This window comes from Sinocyclocheilus grahami, unplaced genomic scaffold (assembly GCF_001515645.1).
Source record: "Sinocyclocheilus grahami isolate Dianchi unplaced genomic scaffold, SAMN03320097.WGS_v1.1 scaffold706.1, whole genome shotgun sequence".
In the NCBI taxonomy this organism is placed as follows: Eukaryota; Metazoa; Chordata; class Actinopteri; order Cypriniformes; family Cyprinidae; genus Sinocyclocheilus; species Sinocyclocheilus grahami.
This window is the reverse complement of record NW_015505885.1, coordinates 471,019-495,408: the sequence shown is the minus strand read 5'-3', so window position 1 is coordinate 495,408 and position 24,390 is coordinate 471,019. Positions and strand designations below refer to the sequence as shown.

The following is a 24,390-nucleotide window of genomic DNA, read 5'->3' as shown; positions in this document are numbered from 1 at the left end:
TTTAACTAATAACTCTGGAAGAAACTTAATAAATATCAATTCTTGTGTTGGTTAATAACTAGCAACAGCATGTTAAAGTCAGTTATGTTTATTATTATGTGTGATGTGAGATAAAGTTTGAAGAGACTGGTTTCAATACTGGTATTAGCAAAACTAAATAAAGCATAAAACTAAATAAATAACAAACGCTTCTCAATGGCCAACATAACTAAACAATAAACACTAACTTCTCTTAATGGAGTCCTATGCAAAGCATGCTGAAGACCTGTAAATGATTAATTTAACAAATTTGACCAATTTAAATGGATTGAACAATGAAATTAAATTGACAATGTTCAAGATTTGTTGCATTAGCTCATTTTAAAAAAGCAATTTGAACAAACAGGTTTGTTCAAATAGTTTTTTGAGGATGAGTGTCTTGAATTTATTTTTTGGCACCCACCTTGTTTTTCTGTCCTTCAGTGGCAGCAGTACATAAGGAGGCTCAGATTACCTTGTAAAAATGTCAACCCTTCAGACCCTCTGGCATATATTAAACACACTGCATATAAGCCACTTTTGGCAGAAACAGGATGCGTGTGTGGATATTGTGAGATCCGCACCTGTGCAGTCATCCTCCTTCAGGACAAATCCAGCAGCCCTTCTGCACTGCTGATGCATGGATTTATTAGTTGGGATTTAACTTCACGTGATGCTCAGCAGTCACATGTAGGGAAATTGAGGACTGTGGCAAATTTCGTCAGTAGCGTTCTTGACGATCCTTGAGTTAATTGGGTTGTGGTAAGATTTCCCTTGTGCTGACTGCGGGAGTGGAGGGTTATGGAAGAATTAAGGAAAAAGTGAGGCTGCCGTGCGTGTTAAAACAATCCTTAATGAATCTAGCTTGTTAATAACTGTATGCGGACGGAAAGAGATTTAGACCCATCTAACCTGATAGAGACCATGTCCGGGCCTAAAACGTTTGTTACGTTACTCTTCACTCTAAGCCAAGTCATAAAGCATGCCGGTTTTAATTTGAAGACAAGCCCATTGGTTTTAAAGGGTTGTCGATTCAGCCCGGTAATGATGATAATGCTTGAAGCTCCTTCCACTTGTGCTGCTTAAAAACCCAGAGGTACAATGAAATCATGCTATTGCTGACGAAATGTCTGTTTGGTTCAGTACAGAAACAGACAGACAGGAGCCGTCTCGGCCCTCTGCGACGGCTTCCATAGTCACATTTAATTCAGCGTGATTGAAGGCAGGGTCTCGCTTATCTTTGTGAATATGAAACGTGAGCGACGCTGTCTGGTCAACTGCGTTCATGGCGGAGAAACTGTTTGAAGAGAATCTCGCATAACAAGGTTAAACTGTCAGCGTGTTTATAGGTAGTTGCCTAAATAGCAGCACATCTGATTTAATGGCATGGACATTTGAAGCTAACTTTATAGCCACAGTAATGCAAAAATGCACTTGCGGAAACTCGCAGTACTGGTCAAAAGGTACATGGAATTTTTTTTATTTTATTTTTTTGAAAGAATCTGTAATGCTCACCAAGGCTCCATTTATTTGGTCAAAAAATACAGTAAAACTATAGTAATGTGAAATATTACTATTTGAAACAACTGTTTTCTATTTTAATACATTTTAAAATTTAACTCCAGTCTTAAGTGTCACATGATCGTTCAGAAATCGTTTTAATATGTTGATTTGCTGCTCAAGAAACATTTATTATCAATGTAGAAAACCGTTTTTGCTGCTTAAAGGGGGTCATATGATATTGCTAAAAAGAACATTATTTTGTGTATTTGGTGTAATGAAATGTGTTTATGTGGTTTAAAGTAAAAAAAAAACATTATTTTCCATATACTGTACATTATTGTTTCTCCTCTATGCCCCGCCTTTCTGAAACGCTCGATTTTTACAAAGCTCATCGTTCTGAAAAGCGAGGTGTGCTGTGATTGGCCAGCTATCCAGTGCGTTGTGATTGGCGTTCAGAAATCGTTTTAATATGTTGATTTGCTGCTCAAGAAACATTTATCAATGTAGAAAACCGTTTTTGCTGCTTAAAGGGGTCATATGATATTGCTAAAAAGAACATTATTTTGTGTATTTGGTGTAATGAAATGTGTTTATGTGGTTTAAAGTAAAAAAAAAACATTATTTTCCATATACTGTACATTATTGTTTCTCCTCTATGCCCCGCCTTTCTGAAACACTCGATTTTTACAAAGCTCATCGGTCTGAAAAGCGAGGTGTGCTGTGATTGGCCAGCTATCCAGTGCGTTGTGATTGGCCGAATATCTCAAGCGTGTGACAGAAATGTTACGCCCCTCACCATACTGTGATGATGCCCTGTCAGGCCGGAGCGACGAGACAAAAACATTAAAACCCATTATAAACGAGGCATTCGTTGCATCCAGTGGGGACATAATTACGGATAATAATGACTTATACTGTCTTTTTACGCGTTACGTTGCATCGCGGCAGCGGCAACAATACTACAGTGAGAATAAAAGTTACGCCTTCTTTCTTTGCGTGAACATTTGGGCGGCGTTATGCAAATCTTCCCACATCGTGACGTAGATATGTGGGGGCGTGTTAGAGTGAGCCGTTTTAGGTAGGCGTGGCTGACTCTTAACTTTTATAAAGAATATCTCTTTGGATTTGAGACTTTAGTCTTTGCAACTTTACAGATCTTCTTTATGCACTAAGAGATTGTAACACTCCAAAGAGAAAGGAAAAATGAAATCGCATCATATGACCCCTTTAATAGTTTTGTGGATACATTAATACACTGCCACTCGAATTGAAGTAAGATTTTTTTAAGTACCTTTTATCGAGCAAGGACACACTAAATTGATCAAAAGTGACATTTGTTTCATATAAATGCTGTTCTTTTGAAATTTCTTTGCATCAAAGAATCCTGAAAATGTTACATTGTTCCACAAAAATATTACGCAGCAAAAATTTTCACCATTGATATGAGCTATTATTAATTATTGAGCACCAACGATAATTGAAGATAATTGAGCATCAAATCAGCATATTAGAATGATTTCTGAAGGATGTGACACTGAAGACTGGAGTAATGATGCTGAAAATTCAGCTTTGATTTAAAGGAATAAATTAAATTTGACAATATATTAAAATAGAAAACAATTATTTTAAATAGTAATAATATTTCACAATATTAGTTTTTTTTTTTTTTTTTTTATCAAATAAATGCATCCTTTGTGAGCATGAGACTTCTTTCAAATACATAATCTTAATTGTTCAAAACTTGTGACCTGTAGTGTATGTCTCCATTCTAGTTTTTTTTTTTTAAATGAAAAAGGAACATTGAATGAGAGACTCATTGGAGAGAATTGAAATTGCACTTATTCAAGTGAAATGCTGCTGGCATTAGCCTTGTTCGGTCAGCCCGCCTACTTTTTTCCAGACCACTTGCGCATGGATCATTGCCTCCTAAAAGATGCAATTTCTCAACACCTCACGGTTCAATGAGTATGACTAAGTACTGGTAATGCATTTAGTGTTTTTGCTGTGCAATTCATTCCAGTGGCACTCACCTTTCGATAATTTCCATGGCTACCACTCTGGAATACATTTCATCTCAAAGGTCTTTCCCAGGTGGTCCTATTTTCTGAAAGTATGCAGACTGGTTAGGAACCCTCATTTCTTTTTATCGTGTGTCTGAAGCGCTCCGGATCTCGTTGTCATTCAGTGGTCTGTTAAGAGCATGCTCTGTGGGCATTGGGTCGTAGCAGACTCCAGATGGCCTTTTTTCAGTGAATTCTCCCAGCCTTTCCATGAATATATAGGCAGATGATTCTTTTCAGCAGCTGAATTACATCAGGTCAAAGGCTCCATGAATAGACCCTCTGCTGCATTACCAAACCAAGTCAAACATTTGTGGCTGAAGAGAAATCCACTTATAAAAGTAGGATTTAAGTGCCTCAAAGGCATTTGAGGAGGCTGAATTACATGAAATATGAGGTTTGTTTGTTTTCTGTTAGTAATAGAGGCCAGGATGTTAAATGAATCTCAAAATTTACATTGCAAAAAAACTTTTTAGTGGAGCTTGCCAAAGCAAGCATCTGCAATACTATTGCTCCCACTTAGGGTTAGGAATTTACTTTAAGCTTGTTTTCTGCTGTAGGCATAAATTATCTCAAATTGTGTGTGTGTTACTGTAAGATATTTAAATTATTTTCTGAGAAAAGTTTATTTTTAAGAAAAGTTATTAAGGGCCATGGCCTGCCTAACTTGGAATGTTATCCGTTTAGTTACCTTGGTAATTTCCATTAGGATACTTTTTCAAATCTTAAGTCAAGAATTAATGTAGGAAGCTTCTGTAGAATATAATACTTAATATTGATATCTTATACTTAAAGTTGGCATGAAATGGAAATTTACCCTATCCATTTTCACTTTTAGGGTTGGGTACCGTTCCCATTTTAACCGGTACGGTACTGGTATCGGTACCTAACAGTACCTTTTTTCGGTACTTTACTCTGTGTAATTACAAAAACATTTATTTCAGTGAAAAAATAAGTCAAAAAGTCTCAATTTCAACATTTTGAACAATAGAAATTCTTTTTAATTTTTCTGAAAATCAAATGAAGGCATTAAACATTTATTTTAAATCAAATGAAAATTAAACCCATTTATTTTTTGGCAAACAAATTTAGGTTTACTGTTGAAATTAATACATGGAAGAAAAATTGTGTGAATAATTCTTTAAAACATTGTTTTAATAGGCTAATAATTGTATAATTTTTTTCTACAATTAAGTGATTAATCTGGTTGTAATATTTATTTTTATCATTTAATTGTTTTATTTAAATTTGATAGAAAATTGAATATTTAAAGATGTACATTATACTTTACAAAAGTAATACAAGAGTAATATATTTCTGTTACATTTTAAACCGTACTTTTATTTTGACAGGTTGCCATGAAGTTTCTGTGTGTATACAGTATGATGATGCTAGTTTTCTCAAATGAAACGGTACAATTCTCACGAAGTGACTCTCACAGCAGCTCTGGAGATTACGTTTTTGTGTTCATGCCGTCATATAGTGAGACGCAGAGGCCGGAAATCACAGCGAGCATCACCCCAACCCTAATCTTATTGAATGATTCATCCATGCATTTGTCAGTCTTTTAACATATTTTTTTTAATCAAAATTGTCATAACTCAATCTTCCATTGAAGCGACAGTCTTCTCTTTGTTGACGTAGGCCAGACTTCTCCAGTCATTTAGTTCATTTAAGCTCCATCTCCTTATTACAGTTGACTGCAGGCAGGTTGACAATCAGATCTGCCTCCATCCAAACAACAACCGATGTATAGAACCAAGTCCTCGCCCTACATTTTTTCCCGTTTTAATGGGATGTACATCACAATGGAGAAGATAAATGTAGCTGTTTCCGCTACATCAACTTTATCGCATTCAAAAGTAATGTTATCTGTGAATGTGTGCCTCACAACTTCACCGTTTGCTATCCATCGATGGCATCCAGCTAAAACTCCAGGTTTTTCTGGGACACTACACAAAGCAAACCCTTAAATTATCGAGAGACTCCGTCCTACTTTTGACTTTACTCGGACTGACATTTTCCATCCTGTGATTCATGAACACCATTTGGCTCTTTTGACTCGGGCGAGTAAGCAAGCCGTACCTATGCAGTGTTATAAAGCTCTTCCGAAGCTTCTTGGACACTGTCATCTCAGCATATCAAAGGCGGTCCATGGTCTCTAGCTCAAAGATGATTCAATATGTCACTATAGCACACATGATGAAGGCCACCTGTACTGTAAAGGGACAGAGAGAGAGTGAAGGAGCGAGACGTGGCATGAATAATAGAGTTTCTTAGAGGTGGGCTTCTCTAGGGAGGGGAAGATGGCTGCATGCTGTGCACAGACATGTATCTTGCCGCCAAAAAGAGCAGTAGTAATGTGTCTGGACGGGTCGCTCTGCGGAAAGCAGTCCGGCTCAGCCAGCACACTCCCGATTTGACTTGATTGCAGCAACTGTTGCTTTACTCCCCTGTTGGGTTGTATTAGTCTTCCAGCTTGCGACAGCTCACTGAAGTGTCTTTAAGGATTTAATTCCCACTGATATTTTCGCTTTTTTTCACCCCTCTTCAGTTACCACAGAACTTTTTTTCCTATTAATTCGATTTTTTGATTGCCTAGAGCAGTGCAGAACTGTCTAATCGCCAATGAAATGTACTAAAAAAAGCCACCCTGCTGGTGTAGAGCAGTGGTTCCCAACCACGTTCCTGTAGCAAAGTCCCCCGCCCCCCCCCAACACTGCACATTTTGCGTCTCTCTTTTGTCTGACACACCCATTTCAGGTCTCGGAGTCTTTAATTCTATTTTTTGATTGCCTAGAGCAGTGCAGAACTGTCTAATCGCCAATGAAATGTACTAAAAAAAGCCACCCTGCTGGTGTAGAGCAGTGGTTCCCAACCACGTTCCTGTAGCAAAGTCCCCCGCCCCCCCCAACACTGCACATTTTGCGTCTCTCTTTTGTCTGACACACCCATTTCAGGTCTCGGAGTCTCTACTAATGAGCTGATGATCTGAATCAGGTATGATTGATTAAGGAGACATGGAAAACATGCAGTGAGTTCCTCCACCACTTGTGCAACTGGCATGAATGATGTCTCAAATTGTGCAACTTGGGTAAAGTGAAATTATTCTTCAGACAATTTTGAAGTGTGGCAGAAAAAAATTTACTTGAGCCATGTGTAAAAAAGGAAAAATATTTAAATCCCAAAGTGTACGCGAGGGTCTGTGTAAAGTGTGTGTGATGCAAATTTCGTAACTCTGTATTTTCGATTTTCAAATTCCGATTTTTGTAACTGTGCATACTTTGTATACACGTGTCGCACATGCACATTTAATTTGTTTTGCACTAATCGGTTGTTCCACAAGATGGCAACCAGAGATTACTTATTCATCTTAATCCGTTACTACACATTACATGATAAAAACTGTTGTTGGTAACGGAATCTAGGTTACTCATTTTAGGTAATGTATTCTGACTACTTTTTAGATGACTTTTTATCTAACTTGTTTTAAACTTACCATTGAACGTACCATATTGATATAAAAAATCAAAAAGAAAGCAAATATATATATATATATATATAAAAAAAATATTTCCACATCATAAAATGCGTTAAACGCTACATTAAACCAGGTTTCCCAAACTGGGCTTAATATAAAAAAGGTCTGCAGTGGGTTTGTGAGTTGATAAAATGTTAATCTAACTTGTTTTAAACTTACCATTGAACGTACCATATTGATATAAAAAATCAAAAAGAAAGCAAATATATATATATATAAAAAAAATATTTCCACATCATAAAATGCGTTAAACGCTACATTAAACCAGGTTTCCCAAACTGGGCTTAATATAAAAAAGGTCTGCAGTGGGTTTGTGAGTTGATAAAATGTTAATCATTAATTAAATGCTATAAATAGAAATTTCTAATTTGTTTACCTGCATGTCAATGTGACCATTCAGCGACATATCAAATTGTAAACATGCAAATGTGGTGTTAGAAAATATTTCACGTCAAAGTGGTTTTGACTGACAAAAATGTTTGGGAATCCAAAAAAGAAGAATTAGGGAGAATCTATTAATTATGAATGATTTTCTTACATTGTGTGAATGTTTTTTTGTGTTTTAAAAAAAAATGTTTTTGTGTGTGATAAAAGCTGTCTGGCCAGTTGGATCTCTTGATCATATTGTTTCTTCTCTCATAGGTTGTGGTTTCTACAAACATCGCTGAGACATCCCTCACCATCGATGGCGTGGTGTTTGTAATTGATCCTGGCTTTGCCAAGCAAAAGGTTAGTCCTCTCCTCTGCCTCACTTGTCTAATCTCACCCCATCATCTGTTTCTCTTGCCTCTGAAATCCCCAGATAAACCCAGTGGCGGGGCTCTGACAGCGACTCGAGATGGAAAAGCTAGTTATTTATTCTGCTGACATTTCCCTAGCCCAGCTGCTGCTGTCATACATGTAGTCCAGTCAGAGATGAAGGATGGCCTCGCTTTGGCATATTGCTGTGGTGCAATGGTGTGCATTTATTATTCACACAGCTCTTTCCTTTTCGTCGCACAGGTGTATAACCCTCGCATTCGAGTTGAGTCACTGCTCGTAACGGCTATTAGTAAGGCTTCGGCCCAGCAGAGAGCCGGCCGTGCTGGACGTACGCGCCCAGGAAAGTGCTTCCGGCTCTACACCGAGAAGGCCTACAAGACTGAGATGCAGGTTTGTGAAAACATTCATAGCGGCTGCAGGCATCTGGGAAGTGCACTTGTTCTGATTTTATTATACGCCGGTGAAATTGTTTGGATCGTGTTTTGGTCGATTAGCAGATGACCCTGGTTCCTTCAAGTCTTTAGTACTTCTGGTCACTTCTAGCCCCCTTTTTGTGCATACAACATGGGAAATTTACATTTCCATGTAAATTTAATCTGCTAATTTGTTTTCCTTCAGGATAACACATACCCTGAGATTCTCAGGTCGAATTTGGGCTCTGTGGTGCTACAGCTCAAGAAGCTCGGTATCGATGACCTAGTGCACTTTGACTTCATGGACCCACCAGGTATTGAAGTTTTCTTGAGTTTGACGAATGCTTCTTTAGAGACTATAAAATGGGGTATATATTAGCACTTTTATAGCAGTATACTTGAAAACCAATCAGAAAACTACAGCAACATGCTAAAAGCATAGCGGCTGTTTCTGTGGGCTGCTATATCTAAGCCATCTGCCATATTAGAATGGTCAAAGCAGGTCCGTTAACACTCGAGAGCAAGCTGACTGTGTGTCTGCAACATAGTTATATGCATGTATGAATATCTATATCTGCAGTAGACTTATGTTTTTGCTAAGAATCGATGACCTAGTGCACTTTGACTTCATGGACCCACCAGGTATTGAAGTTTTCTTGAGTTTGACGAATACTTCCAGGCTTCTTTAGAGACTATAAAATGGGGTATATATTAGCACTTTTATAGCAGTATACTTGAAAACCAATCAGAAAACTACAGCAACATGCTAAAAGCATAGCGGCTGTTTCTGTGGGCTGCTATATCTAAGCCATCTGCCATATTAGAATGGTCAAAGCAGGTCCGTTAACACTCGAGAGCAAGCTGACTGTGTGTCTGCAACATAGTTATATGCATGTATGAATATCTATATCTGCAGTAGACTTATGTTTTTGCTAAGCTAACACAATACAACAAGATTAAGCTGTTAGGTAGCACAATATTAAAACTTACCAAGGTTTAACCTAGGGCTGGGAGATATAGCTAAAAAATGTATCAACGATATTGTTTCATATCGTTCGGTATCGATAATTATTGACATTTTTTTTATAACCTTTTTTTAAAACAAAGCAATAGATTTTTTATTTTTTTTTATTTAATCACTATTTATAATTAACACAATTTATTGAGACAAACAACAAATATTTTTTGTTTTAACAATCAAACAATAAAAATTAAACATCTAATTTCTAATGTTTTATATGCAGATTAAATAGGTCTTTATTGTATAGGTCTAATTGTCTCCCGAGGGCGCAATGAGCAAAATAATGCAGCGCATTTAAATTGTCAACTCTATAAAAATGTGCATTACGTCTAAATTAACTCGCATAAACAATTGCATAAACAATTATGAACAAAACAGCATCATGTATTTATGCATTGCTTAATCCAAAGAGCCTAAGCTCCATTCACACAGACTGCATTTAAAAACATATGAGATGCAGTGAAAAGGAATAAACCTCCACAAATTTGTGACGTGTTTTCTAAAAGTTTAAACTGTTTTAAATTTGCATGGCTTTCTATACATCTCTTGTGTGTGACGCGAGTGCAGCAGTCATATTTGTCCGTCTAAAAAATGCGCTGAATATGCGTTCTGTGTGAATGGCTTGGTTTCGGTTTTAACCCATTCAAGATCTTCTCCGCATTGAGCTTCTATACTTCTCTAATATTTTGAATGAATAATGCAGCAGCGGCGCATCTCGTGGGCTAGACTAACAAAACATTAAAATGCAACAGCGTCACTTACATCATTATCACCGCATCTCGCACGCCACTGATGACGCTTCCTGACGTACTCCTAACATTCAAATGCAAATGTTTATTTTAAATTAGACTAATATTCATTCTTTATTCACAATCTCCTCATCACAGGCACTGCGCTCATTTCAGCATGTGTTCGTGTTTGTGTGTGCTGTCTGCGTCACTTATAGTACGTGCCTATATGGTGCGCTATATCGAACAATTTTTCTATCGATATCGAAGATGGTGTACCGTCGATAAATATCGATACGTTTTATCGCCCAGGCCTAGTTTAACCCTTTAGAACCTGAAGGTACAATAGGTCATTTTTGCGTATTTAAATTTTTTGACTGTAAAATTCTAAAACCGTATGCTGTCTTCAAGTGCGAGGTGCCCTTTTTTTTCAGAAAACAATTAGCTTTCCTTAAATTACCATTTTTGACCATTATTGTGTTGACTGTTTGTAAATAGAATTAAAACGCATTTAAAAAACAGTAAAAGTAAAAAAAAAATTGGAATAAAATTTTACTTATTTAGAAAAAATCTGAAAACACATGAACGAAAGAATCTAATATTTCAAACTTGAAAACTGGACTATAATACGTATATACAAGTCTTTTTTGTGACACGGGGTTTCACAGTTTTCACTCGAGATATTTTTAGCACATACGCACATGCACGTATACAAATTCCCACATGCAAATACGCATACACTGACACACCGCATGCCAAGATGTCGATCTGAAAAGTCCCGCTTCTTCCTCCCATGTCACATCAAAAATCATCACAATCGCCTCTTCTGCTGTATACTCATTCTTCGCCATGTTTTTGTAATGATATTTTGCTGTTCAGACTCTCTAACCTGTTGCGTTCTGTCTTTCTCCGTTCAAATTCTTCCTTTTCACGCTTCCCGAAAGCTGCTGTGTGGTTTGCTAAGGGAAATCAGGACATTACTGTAATAAGCTGTATATTGTTGAGAAATGCAATTTGAGTTGTTTTCATGGCGCACCAAGATGTCGATCTGAAAAGTCTTCTTCCTCCCGTGTCACATCAAAAATCATCACAATCGCCTCTTCTGCTGTATACTCATTCTTCGCCATGTTTTTGTAATGATATTTTGCTGTTCAGACTCTCTAACCTGTTGCGTTCTGTCTTTCTCCGTTCAAATTCTTCCTTTTCACGCTTCCCGAAAGCTGCTGTGTGGTTTGCTAAGGGAAATCAGGACATTACTGTAATAAGCTGTATATTGTTGAGAAATGCAATTTGAGTTGTTTTCATGGCGCAAATGGTTGAAGACTTACGGTAACATGAATTCAGCTTAGTTGGATGTGTTGCGACGACACAGACGGTTTAATATGGTTAATATTGAGTTAATACATATTAAAAACACATTCTCGTCGGTGAAAGTTTATCCCATTTCTTTGGGAATTAAAATTTCGGGGGGTTTACTTTTCCTCAACGTACTAGTCATTAACTTTTAAATGCATAATTTACTTGAAGAGAGTTCTCGGCATGAAGGACCCGTGACTGGCAGATCAATGTGCCTCTTCATTTCTCTCCGATACGGTAGGAAATTAAATGGAACTAAATGTTGAGGATGTTAACTCTGACAAGATGATTGACAGGTGACGGAATGCTCGTAACCAAGCAACAGAACATTTAATTAAAGCAGTTATGGCGTAGTAGTATGTCCCGAATCTTGCCAACTCTTCTGGCACACACTCAAAAGTATATAGTTTTTCTTCACAAAAAGAGAACATACTTTCAGGGCATAGTTTAATTTGAATTGGGACAAATTTTGTTATATATGTGTTATAGTTAAAAATGTGTTTTATATACAGTGGGTACGGAAAGTATTCAGACCCCCTTAAATTTTTCACTCTGTGTTATATTGCAGCCATTTGCTAAATTTCTGTAAAAATACCAAGATGTTCTGAGGGTTGAAGTACATTTAAAAAAAATGCTTGGCACTCACATTTTCTTCAGAAACGTCAATCGATTTGGCTCTTTAAGTGTTTTGCATACTTTGTCCAGGTCATTTCAGAGTATCTGGTGCAGCTTGGGTAAAAAGCAGCTGGACACTGCCTTTTCTAAACTGACAGATATTTCAGAGTCCAGCTTTGCTTTGATCGTGTAATTGCTTTTATGCAGTATGAAGACTGATGTAGAGATTCATTAAAACTGCATGATGGCCAGACCTGTAATCGCTGAATAGTAACGACTGGAACGTTTCCATGTGATTGGCTCATCATCTTTTCTAAAAGGTTCATGACCTTAAATGATCTCTAAAGTTGCCCTAAAAATGTTTAAGCTTTCTGCTTCCTAACATACCGCTGCATTTGACTACCTAAGTAAATGTATAGCTGGGTAATATGAAACCGAGACCGTATTCAGTATCGTTATTAATGCATTTGTTCTGAAATATCTTAAAAGGGTGATTGCCCCACCAAATTCATAGGGCCCTTAAAACCAGACAGCCAATGCTGCAAAGTAGATTTGAGAAATTTAAATAAAAATTTAAATGTAGTTTAATAATATAAATACACACAAAATAAATATGCAAGGGAAAAAAGATAATAAATAGTGCTGACAAACGATTAATCGCATCCAAAATAAAAGTTTTTTTGCTGTTTATATTTATGTATATATAAATATACACATCCACATGCAGTATATATTTTGAAAATATTTACACGTGTATATACATTTATATATTTATATTCTTATATTTTATATTATATATAAATATATGTAATATAAACAACATATTTTTCTTAAATATATACATGCATGTGTTTGTATTTATATATACATAATAAATATACACAGTATACATGCATATTCTGTAAACAAAAACTTTAAACAAAAACGATTAATCGTATAATAAATATAGGATTGTAAACATTTTTGATGATGCAAACAAATATACTGTAAATAATATAGGCTTTTAATTGAAGTTTTCCATTCCCAGTATTCCATAGCTTATGCATTTGTTGAACTGTGTTCAGTAAGCATGAGTTTAGATGCAGACACACAAATGAAAAAAACAGCAGGGATTTGTATTGCTGGATGAAACCGATAGAAGCCATTTGCCAAATGCTTACTTATACTTTCCTCTCTTTAAATCACCTTTAGCTTTCTCTCTCATTGATTTTGCCTTCAGTTAACCCTTCGGCATGTTCCCTGCTATAGTTTATTTCTGATTTGTGTAAATTACTTTTTCCAGCCGGGTTCACTGCATGGCACCTATACTTAATTTTTGCCTCAAACGTATTACTTGCTTTAGCACGAGTAATGCAACATCCTTTCAAAACAAATAGAAAATGTATGTTTGATATACCAGATCAATACTCGTTCATAATAACAGACTGACCGCTGCACTTTTTTAAAATGAAGTTTTCCTGACTCATTGATAAAGACAGCCTCAGTCTTTCATCCTATTCAGCAAACTCCTCCTAATTTTCAGTTAACATGCAACTGGTCATTAGAGCCAACTCTCTAGAGCCAAAGGTCAGTAATTGAATTTGTTGGTGTGTGACCAGTGTTGATGCATTAAGTAGAGGTTCCTCCCTGTAATTGAATTAGTGGCACTGCTGTTTGGAACTGCTTGCATGTCAGATGAAAATTAGCCCCCTTTGTCTTGAATTAAAAGTTAGTTGTTGTCCAGGAGACCACAGCCACAATGTTTTCACGGCAAGAAAATGGCTTTCCTTATGTGTATTTTATTTATTAAATTTTTTTTAGACAAGGTATCTAAGGCAATCATCACGGTTACTTTTTCTCTTGCTTGGTTAGAGATTTGAAAAATCAAACTTAAAACCACTTAGTGTATGATATATGTATAGTCTATACCAGGGGTGCCCAAACTCGGTCCTGGAGGGCCGGTGTCCTGCAGAGTTTAGCTCCAACTTGCCTCAACACACCTGCCTTTAAGTTTCTAGTATGCCAAGTGAGAGCTTGATTATCTGGTTCAGGTGTGTTTAATTGTGGTTGGAGCTGAACTCTTATGGACACCGGCCCTCCAGGACCGAGTTTGGCCACCTCCTGGTCTATACCTTGCAAAAATCAATTATTCTCCTTCTCAGAAATACATCGCGATTTTGAGGGCCTAAACATGCTCAAAAACTCATGAAACTTTGCACACGCCTCAGAACTGGTGAAAATGTACATCTGATATTGGTTTCAGAATTAGGTGTGGCAAAATGGCTTGATAGCACCACCTACAAAATTTTAATGAAGCGCCCCTCTTGCTACATTTCGCGTACTTGTGCGAAATACGGTACAGACATGTAACGCCCCAATAAAAAAAGTATCTTGGGGCGAAGCCCTAAATGCAACAGCAATCAGACATTTTGAATTTCCTCTGCAATTTTTGTGCAGTTTTTGCCATTTTCATGCGTCGTGACTACTACATACTAAAATATGACTGCGTGTGCAAAACAAAAAATGTATTATAATAGAATATTTTTTTTCTGCTAGCTCCTGAGACCCTGATGCGAGCCCTGGAGCTGTTGAACTATCTGGTGGCGCTGAATGACGACGGTGACCTGACGGAGCTGGGCTCCATGATGGCTGAGTTCCCTCTCGACCCCCAGCTGGCCAAGATGGTCATCGCCAGCTGCGACTTCAACTGCTCCAATGAGATCCTCTCCATCACCGCAATGCTATCAGGTAGTATATGCTCACGTACGCACGACCCCTGCATATGATCAAATAATAATTAGAGTAGCCTAATGGACTATGAAATATTAATTCTTTGTAGCTCACTCATCAATAAGCAGAGCAAAAAATGTTAGTCTTCTGTTTTATTGTCAACGTGCATAATTTTGATTTGCCAACTCAGTTAATAATAATGGTTGCATAGTCAAACAGTCTGCTTATGCATTTAGCTGCTTGGCTGAAGCGTTATGTAGCATGACTCTCAAAGGAAGTGCTCACAAACAGTCCAAACACTGTAAGACTGCCAAATCAGAATGGTGCTTGAAGCTAGAGGTCGACCGGTAGTTGATTTTACCAATACCGATAGCTAGGTAGGTTTTTAATATGGATATGAGGAAAATAGACACTGAGCAAAAACTGAACCATACTTTGTAAATTAATACAAATATTAATATAAATTTTATATTGATCATTAAAGTTAGTTCGTACTTCATGAATGTTAACAGAAGCAACTTTAAAATGTAAAAATGTATTAGTAAATGTTGAAATTAACACACTCTAACAAGGATCAATACTTCTACAGCTTTTATCAACTTTAGCCGATAGTTCCGGCAATCATCGGTGTGGATTAATCGCCAAAACCGATCAATCGGTCGACCTCTTCTTGAAGCTATTAAATGACAGATGCAGGGGGGTGGGGGAGAGAAGGACATAGGATAGGGCTGCTTACTAGCGCTTTAGAGGTTCAGGCTTTGTCCATCAGTTCTGATCTGGCCCGAGTAAACCTTCAAACAATGTTAGACTTCAGATCAAAACGAATATATACTAAAATCATTAACTTATTCCTAATTACACTGAAAAAGTATTTAGGTCTAAATTTAAGATTTATGTTTTTGAATTGCATGTAGAATTTCTATCTACTTTAAAGTTTAAAACTAGAAAAATGTATGTGATGCACAATAACTGTATCTATATATTTATTATCAATAAATCCAAATTGTTTCAATCTCCTACATTTCAGCTAATTGAATATCGCTTGTTCAACAGCTAGCCAAATTTTAACAATGTTTGTACATTTTTAACTGAACTAAATGTATAAGTTTTCAGGTGATTCTAAGCAATTTGAATAAACACAAATCTGATTTTGAACAAAACACATTTTGAAAATAAATATTAACTATTTGCATGTGTTTGATTTATATTTAAAGAATCATAAGAAACTATGCCATAATTTGAGTGCAGAAATCTGACCTGTTTTTTACCCAGTTCATTTGTCTGACTGGCAAATATGCATCAGTAATTTTATTTGATTGTTAAAATGGTGCGTTCAAGTCACATCGGAAATATTGTATTTGAGTTAAACCAACACGAAAGCCATCGAAGAGTGTGTCAGTGAGAAAACATGTCGGATGCAATGGATGCCACATCTGCATTGACAAACTTGAAATAAATAAAATAATTTGTATATATTTAGTACTGTATAAAACTATCCAAATTGCAATTGTACATAATATGACCGTATTGTATAATTAGACCGTATAAAAGATTAAAATTACAACACCTTCATAACATAACATTTTTGTTCAGAGATAACTGATGTATTTAAAGTATCGCCTGAATGTTTGATTTTTTAACCTTAATGTCTCATATTGCTGCTTGTTAATTGATTGACTTTTATTTCTGTTTCGCCATGAAGATTGCCTTGCTGCTGACATGGCATTAATAAATAAATAATACAGAGCCTTCATCAATTGAATAAAATCACAAAAAAACTGAAACGCACTGATGCACATTGTTTATTCATCATTTTATGTTTAAAAATCTTGCTGATTTTTGTAGAAAAGGTTCATCGCTATCTTGTGCAGACCGAATTACTTGAACGCACCAGGCGTCATAATCCGCTTCTTATCTCTGACGTCACGCGTCACTGCTTCCGGGTCCAAGCGCTCGATCACATGCCACAAGAAAACAACAAATGGTGCTAATATACACTCACGATGTGATGCAATACTACTGAAAAAATATAATCCATACTGAAATCCCAGATGGCCAGTCAGTGATTCGCTGATTCCTCTTTTATAAATCGTTAAAATATTGGTGTCTGGGACGCCATGAGCTTGAAGACTGTAGTGTACACCGTGCGTTTTTAAATGCTTAGCTCAAATGTGTAATTTGAATAAATATTTTATTTGAGAATATCTCAATAGGAGTACTGAGTAGAGGCTTGGACCCGGAAACCGCATTCCTTATGGCATGACTTAACGAACGGATTACGACTTCCCAGCTTCCTTCAACACACCAAAGCCGTGCAATTCAGATGAATGGAAATTGTATATGCAATTCAAATGCATTAATCCTAAATTGAGGCCTAAATATTTTTTGAGTGCATGTAGCCAGCATGTTTTGTGAATGTACCCAAGTAACGTGAGTCAGGTTCGACTGTGTCGAGTGACTCCCAGAAGAATATCAGACCCCAGGTTTAACTTAATTTGCACAGCCGCAATCTCTCTCCCGCAGACAGGCAAATCAAAAGCCGAGAGAAGCATCTCTCCCCCCACCCCGTCCTACCATTTGGTGTAGCGTACCCTGTGCTGTGCTCTAGCCTCAGAACTAGGCCTTATGTCCTGTCTGGGTGAACGCTTGACTCATCCCTATGGGCGGCTATGTTGGGGCCCATACCAACCTTGTTTAGTCCCACAGTGCTTTGTGCGGCCCACCGAAGCTAAGAAGGCAGCCGACGAGTCCAAAATGAGGTTCGCCCACATCGACGGGGACCACCTGACCTTGCTCAACGTCTACCACGCCTTCAAACAGAGTACGTATACATGACACACACACTAGCATCTTGTGCTCATGTGAGATGATTCCCTCCACCCGTTTTTAATTAGCCTAATTGCCTAAATCTATTACAACTAATTTTAGGTTGTTTTTGTAGGTGGCCAAAAATCGTAATTTGTTTCATCAAAATCGGTGCCTGCGAGGCAATGCGCTATTAAAACTGTTTGCGTGCAGTTCATTCGTCACATCAGCTTCCATATTTTCTCCCAAACTCCCATGGGGTTTCTCGCACCTCGCTTATATGAAGCATGCTAACAGTCAAGAGAGGAGGTTGATGTTTATGTGAAGCTGACACGATTCATGTTACAGCATTTTAATTTGTTAGTACAAACAAAAAGTCACAATGTTAGTGATGCACAATATGGCAGATTAACATCTTTCTTTTTGAAAGCTGCTATAGAAAAAAAAAAGTCTATATTATTGGCGCATAGATAAGTTAATAGAGATGGGATCTCTGGGCTGCCGGTTATATTCAAAAACGTTGACAGTAAAGTTCAGAGTTGTAACCAATAGATTTTAATGATTAATTAGCAGAAACAAGCGTTTACAGTTAACCTCCAGGGACAAAAGCATGTTATATTCTTGATGTATTTTTTTCACTCTTTAAAACATGCCTTTAGGATGCCTTTGGTTATAAAAACTATTTTGTTTTAGCAGAGTTTGTGTTGAGGGATAACTTGGAAAAATGTTGCAAAAATGCAACGCCAGGCATTTAGGGGCACAAAATATCACCAATATTTTTCAATACACTTAAGTAAAAGTGAACACGTGCAACACACCAATGTATTTGAACAATATATTTTGCTGATTGGTCAATGTTAGTGATCCAGCTGTATTAGCTCTTTCCCCGCCAGCAAACATTTTCATGGCCCACAGAATATTTTGTTGTATGAATATCTGAAGATGCATTGTCAAAAGAAAGGAAAACAAGTTTTATTCTGGCTTCTTGCATTCTCTTTTATTAGCACTTGAATGTAAGTTTAAAAAAAAAAAAATGCTGAGAAATAGCGTTTTTATCAAAGACTATGTCCGGTTGGGATTGCGATCGATGATCAAAACAAATGGAGTCGATCGCTTCCATCAACAGCCCCAAAGCTTCACAGTGCTAAACCACTCCCCAAGTCGACATTTCATTCGCTAACATTGGGCAGTTTTGATTTCTATGCTGTTTAATGTTTGATCACCTTATTTTACATATGCATCTGTTTGCATATGCGATTGCTTGTTTCTGTGGCTTTTTCGCCTGTTTTGATCCTGAGATTCAATACTCTTTCAGAGGATGTTATAGTGCCTCCTACCATATAAAAGTGAAAACACGGAAAGCCGAAAAATTCCATCAATAGCAAGGAAAGAGTTCAAATGCACAATATAGAAAGAAACTAACACCGTGTGTCCCAACCAGACACAACGCGATAAAAAGTATCTTTTCCATGTAGGCCTAGTTTTTGTTCCAACCACCCGCGACACTACAATAAGCGACATGGGATTCTATTTTAGGAACGGTTTTTATTTTCTGCGACGTCGCAGCAGGAACAACATGCGAAATATGACAGTGATAATCTCAGGTAATGATTATGTGCTTTATTCAATGTTAAGTGTGTCTAATGTGAGTTTGAATATTATTTTGCGTTATCTTTATAGCCATAGTGAAAGCAACAATAGATATTTTACCTCAGAACTTGAAAATAAATTGTACGTTAAAACTGTGAACTCACTGCGAACCAACACGTGTATTCCATAACAAAGATATCAGTCACTCACTCATAACTGTTCAGTCCATTCACATTTGAATCATCTATTTTCCATGTCCACTTTTCTTTTCTACACAGTCGCCATGTTTGTGCTGTCACATCGTATCTACACTGGAAACGACAAAGCATTGCAAATCTTTGGAACGTCATGTCAGCACATTATAAATAGTACGAGTCAGCAGTTTACTGTCGGGGATTTGTCGCTGCGCGGCATCCAAGATTATAACGAGTTCTATTGTACTTTATTGCATAGCGCCGTGCCGCTCGCATCTGGTGTAGACATGATGTAAGTTAATGTAGCTTTCTGATGCTGCGTTTGAATTTTCATGCCACATTATTTGAAATCCACGCGGGCCAAACTTTTTTCACTCGGCCGCCTATTGAGGAACCCTGGTGTAAATAATTATTTTTGAGTACGTTTTACAAGAAAATACTATTTCCGTCTTTCTACTTCATAATTTCGTGTTTTATTCAGTGTTACTTTCAGACGTTTTCTTTCAATCACAGTCACAGCCAAAGGGTTGTCAAGACAGTAACACCCTTCAGCCATGAATATAATAAAACATAAACTTGAGTGATCATATCACTTAAAGGTGTTAGTTAATTGTTAGTCCACTGCATTTTACTTAAAATACTTATTACTTAAATCAATCCTAAACTAAAATACATCTAGTTTTAAAGTTGAGCTTGATTTCTCCCTTTACTCTCCTCCATCTGAATTAAAAGTTATTGTGTCTGTTGAGAAGACAAAACCACTGGAGCTTGCTAATGTAATGCATGGCTTTCTATCAAAGTGTGACCGTTTAAACGCATACAAGAAATCAAGGCAATTTTTGTCCGGCGTAGCGAAAATAAATGACGTTTTTAATCGAGTCGCTCTCTGTGAGGGGGTTCCTGAAACAAGTGACCTGACTAGTTGAATTACTCCATTAATATTGAAATGTTTGTCAACATTAACCTTTACGGTGAGACAAATTTGTGCCTTAGTGTACGAATTACCGGGCGCTCTATTGCCGACGTCTCTGTTTGAGTCAGCCGTTTATTGAGACTGATTGCCCAGGTTAATCTCGACATCCTTACGCCGCCGGAAGAAACAGCAGTGTGTGCGATTGGTTGATTTATTCGTTAATTTGCGTCTCTGGTGTTATCAGGTTGCTCACCTGGAGCGCACCGGCCACTATCTCACAGTGAAGGACAACCAGGTGGTCCAGTTGCACCCTTCCACCGTACTGGACCACAAGCCCGAGTGGGTTCTCTATAACGAGTTTGTGCTGACCACCAAGAACTACATCCGCACCTGCACTGATATCAAACCCGAATGGTAAGATAAAACATGCAAATGCTTTGAATTTGTTTGTTCATTGTTGGCAAATGCTTCTGCAACAAAGAAAGAAAAAAACAAGCAAACATTGTGCGTATCTTCTCATCCTTCAGGCTTGTGAAAATCGCTCCAGGATACTACGAAATGAGCAACTTCCCTCAATGCGAGGCTAAGAGGCAACTGGAGCGCATCGTCGCTAAACTTCAAACCAAGGAGTACTCTCAATACTGAACCTGCGCAGCGGTGGAAGGACTGTACGTTTTGAATTCAATATGCGCTGTGCAATGCTTCTGAAGTTGTACATCGTCACACATCTACTTTAGGTTTTGTGTCTGTTTCGTTTTCTGTTTTGATTTGTCGTCAAAATATAATTATTTTTTATAACTCTTTGCTCCCGGCTCCGCCACGTGTTTTGGCACCTGGTGAAAGCATATTGTTTAATTGGTCACTCTAGGCACTAAGGATTTGGTTGGGAGCAAATGCTTAACAGGGATAAACACCATCAACTGTTTTTGCATGAGCATTCATGTGGATGTTGACATTCCTTATCGACATTGAGAACTTCCTGCTATGTTATTGAGTAGAAAAGTCCCTGTTTATTCTGGAAAGGAGCTTTTACTTCAATAATAAAAAAACCTTGATATCAGTCATGCTCAAGTTCATTCTTTTTGTCGACTTGAAATTAAAGAATCAATTATATAGTTGAATAGTTTAAGCATTAATTTACAAGGAAGACCAAAAATGCGCAAATACATTCACAGATTAGCAGTTAGGACTTATCAAAATAAAGTAGCATAGTATGTTTATGAATAGTTTGGGTAACGATATATTGAATGTAAGTGCTGCTCAGCCATTATTTCTATAAATTGCTTAATAAATTAATGAAGTCCATGAGTGGTCATATTTGTTAGGGTTGAGAGTAGGGCATTCATGTTAATGTGTTCATTTATGAGGTTAATTGCATACGTTTAACCGCATACATTTTTTAATCATATTCACCTAATTTAGGATTTCAGCAGTTTTTTCTCTTTTGTCTGATTTCTAAAGACTGGTTGAAGAAATACTTAAACAATAGTTGTTTAGCTATTTGATAAACACAACAATCTGGTATATGGGTACTTGTTTATCTGTTAATAATGGAGGAAAACTGCAACCCAATGGGACCAAGCCATTTGAGACTCCTATGGTACAATCTTAAAAGCTCAACATGGCTGAAATATAGATTTGATGGATTATTGTCAATCTTTGGAGTACTAAGCCATATGTAATGATATATTTTCTCAGCAATTAGCCATCCAATGCATTGTCATTTCTAAAATGTTAATAAAATTGCAGACCTGGAATGCTGTTTGGAGTACAAAATATTGAACGTCTTTGGAAAATGTTCAATACTGTCTGCATTGAGTTCAAGATCATTGAAGTTAATATTGTAATTTTTCTGTTATCTTAATTTGATTCAGTTTGTTTGTCTCCATGTTATGTACTGTTTCTTGGAAAAATGGGGGTAACAGTGTTATTGTTAATTCGTAATTTGCCCGGCTGTGTGTGTGTGTATATATATATATATATATGACAGCACAAAATTACTAAAATAAGCTCAAATTTAAATGAAAATTGAAAATAAAAGCTAAATCAAAATAATAAATGCTATAGCATATAAATAATACTTCATTGTATACAAAATTATGTAAATAATTACATATCTAAAATAACTGATTTAAAGTATTAGTATTCAAGTATTAAGCCTTTTAATATGATCTATATCGTCACTAGTGGAAGCAATTGACTTTTGAGGTCACCTAAAATGCTTGTCATTTGTACATCATCAGAGGGTTTCAATTGATTCTAATATAAATACACCTCTATATGGAAGGTCAGTTTTGTGGTAGAACCTGAAAGAAAAAATAATTGAAAAGCACAAGGCAACGATTGGATACAAGTCATTGATTAGTTCTTGCCCTTGGAGTACAGTTCAATCAATAATGATGAAATGGAAAGACTGTCCACTGTCAGTATACCTAGAGAAGAATGATGTTCTCAAAACATGAGTGGCCATGCAAAGAGGACACTGGAGACCAATGACCAATGAAGGAGATACAAGCTTCAGTGGCTGAGATTGGAGAGACTGTGGATACGTCAACCGTGATCTGGGTGCTTCAGCGGTCACAGCTTTATGGAAGAGTGACAGAGAAGCCACCGTTGAAAATGTCATATGACATCTCGGCTGCAGTTTGCCAGAAGGCATGAGGAAGACTCTGAAGCCAGTTGGAAGAAGAGCCTCCGGTCTGATGGGACCAAAATTGAGCTTTTGGCCATCAAACTAAATGCCATGTTTGCTGTTCGCCAGTCGCTGTGCATCATCAGAAACGCACCATCACGACCGTGAAGCGTGGTGATGAAGTTCTGCGGCAGATCCTGGAAGGATTGTGGGGTGTAGCAGATGAAATCAATGCAGCAAAACACGGGAGGAAAACCTGATGCAGTCTGAGACACCTGCGCCCCAGGAGATGATTTATTTTCCAGGACAGTGACCCAAACATGAAGCCAAAGCTGCACAAGTAATGCTTATAAACAATGCTGAAGTCAAGGAGTTGCCAAGCCAAGATCTCAATCCAATTGAGAATTTATGAGTGGACTGTCCACTCACAATCTCCATGAAACCAGACTGAGCTTAAGCGGTTTGTCAAAGAGGAATGGGGAAGCATTGCAGTGGCAGACAGGGACCCATCCACGCAGACTTAAGGCTTGTGAAATCCTTCAAAAGATGCATCAGTTGTGCACAGTTCAGAACTGAATTGAGAACGACTTATAGATTCCAAAGGAAACGGGATGCAGATTGCAGTTCAAATTTGAATGTAAGGAAGTAGAATTTAAATAAATTTCAAAGAAATTCACATGACTAAGCTGAACTAAATGCAACAGTCAGGTTCCGAAAGTAAAACTTCATTTTCTCCATAGGGAAACTGATTTTTAACAATAACTTATGAACAAGACTCCGAGGTCATTTATTGATGGTATATACTTCTGCTGAAGCCATGTTCAGATTGTAACTTTTTTTTTAAATAGTCCTGTTTAACTGCAGAATTTGTGATGAAAAACTGCATTACCCATGATGCTGTGTAGAAAATGTGTGCCAAAAGAGCTTGCTGGGAAGGCCCTCTCCCATGAAGTTGGTCTTCCGCATATTTTGCAATAAACAATGTATTTTTTTAGAGATATAATCATCTCCATATTTTATAATGCACTATTGCTTTTAATTTGATTGTCATTCGCAAAGCTTCACGGGATTGTAGTTCTTTCCCTCACTAAAGCCGGGAAGTACACAGTGTCTTTTTGTGTCAATTTAACATTAAAATGATAAAAAATTAAAATCAAAGTTCAGTGTTGTGATTCATCTCATAGCTGGTTGGTTGGTTTGATTCGTGGCTTAAAATGTTTTAACGAAGACTTTTAAATTCCCTGTGGGAAAAAACAAAACAAAAAACTTTCAGAACCCCAGTGCAATTCAGTGCATTCCTCCAAATTCTGATTAAATGGTAATTCAAATTCAAAGTCATCAATTGAAAAAACAAAAAACAAGCCTGTATTCAAAATTCGAAACTTTGCACAAATCCAACTTCAAGTGGGTAAGTACTTAAATATTTAATTTGCTTTAATAAGTGCAATGCATTTTTGTACCAATTTGTAGACTTTTTTTCTCACTTTTTGGTTTATCAGTATCAAAAAAGAAAAAAGCGAACCGAAATAT

The 24,390-nt window shown here is 37.1% G+C and overlaps 1 protein-coding gene across 1 annotated transcript in view; it reads left to right on the top strand.

Moving 5' to 3' along the window:
- LOC107559925 (pre-mRNA-splicing factor ATP-dependent RNA helicase DHX15) overlaps window positions 1–21,300 on the top strand; it is a 43,236-nt gene extending 21,936 nt beyond the window's left edge. Inside the window, exons 7-13 of the mRNA XM_016243954.1 lie at window positions 7,765–7,851; window positions 8,125–8,274; window positions 8,503–8,611; window positions 14,553–14,744; window positions 17,425–17,555; window positions 20,473–20,642; window positions 20,756–21,300. Coding sequence (XP_016099440.1) covers window positions 7,765–7,851; window positions 8,125–8,274; window positions 8,503–8,611; window positions 14,553–14,744; window positions 17,425–17,555; window positions 20,473–20,642; window positions 20,756–20,873 — 957 coding nt within the window. The 3' untranslated portion in view covers window positions 20,874–21,300. The remainder of the gene's footprint in view (window positions 1–7,764; window positions 7,852–8,124; window positions 8,275–8,502; window positions 8,612–14,552; window positions 14,745–17,424; window positions 17,556–20,472; window positions 20,643–20,755) is intronic.
- The last annotated feature ends 3,090 nt before the right edge of the window (window positions 21,301–24,390 follow it).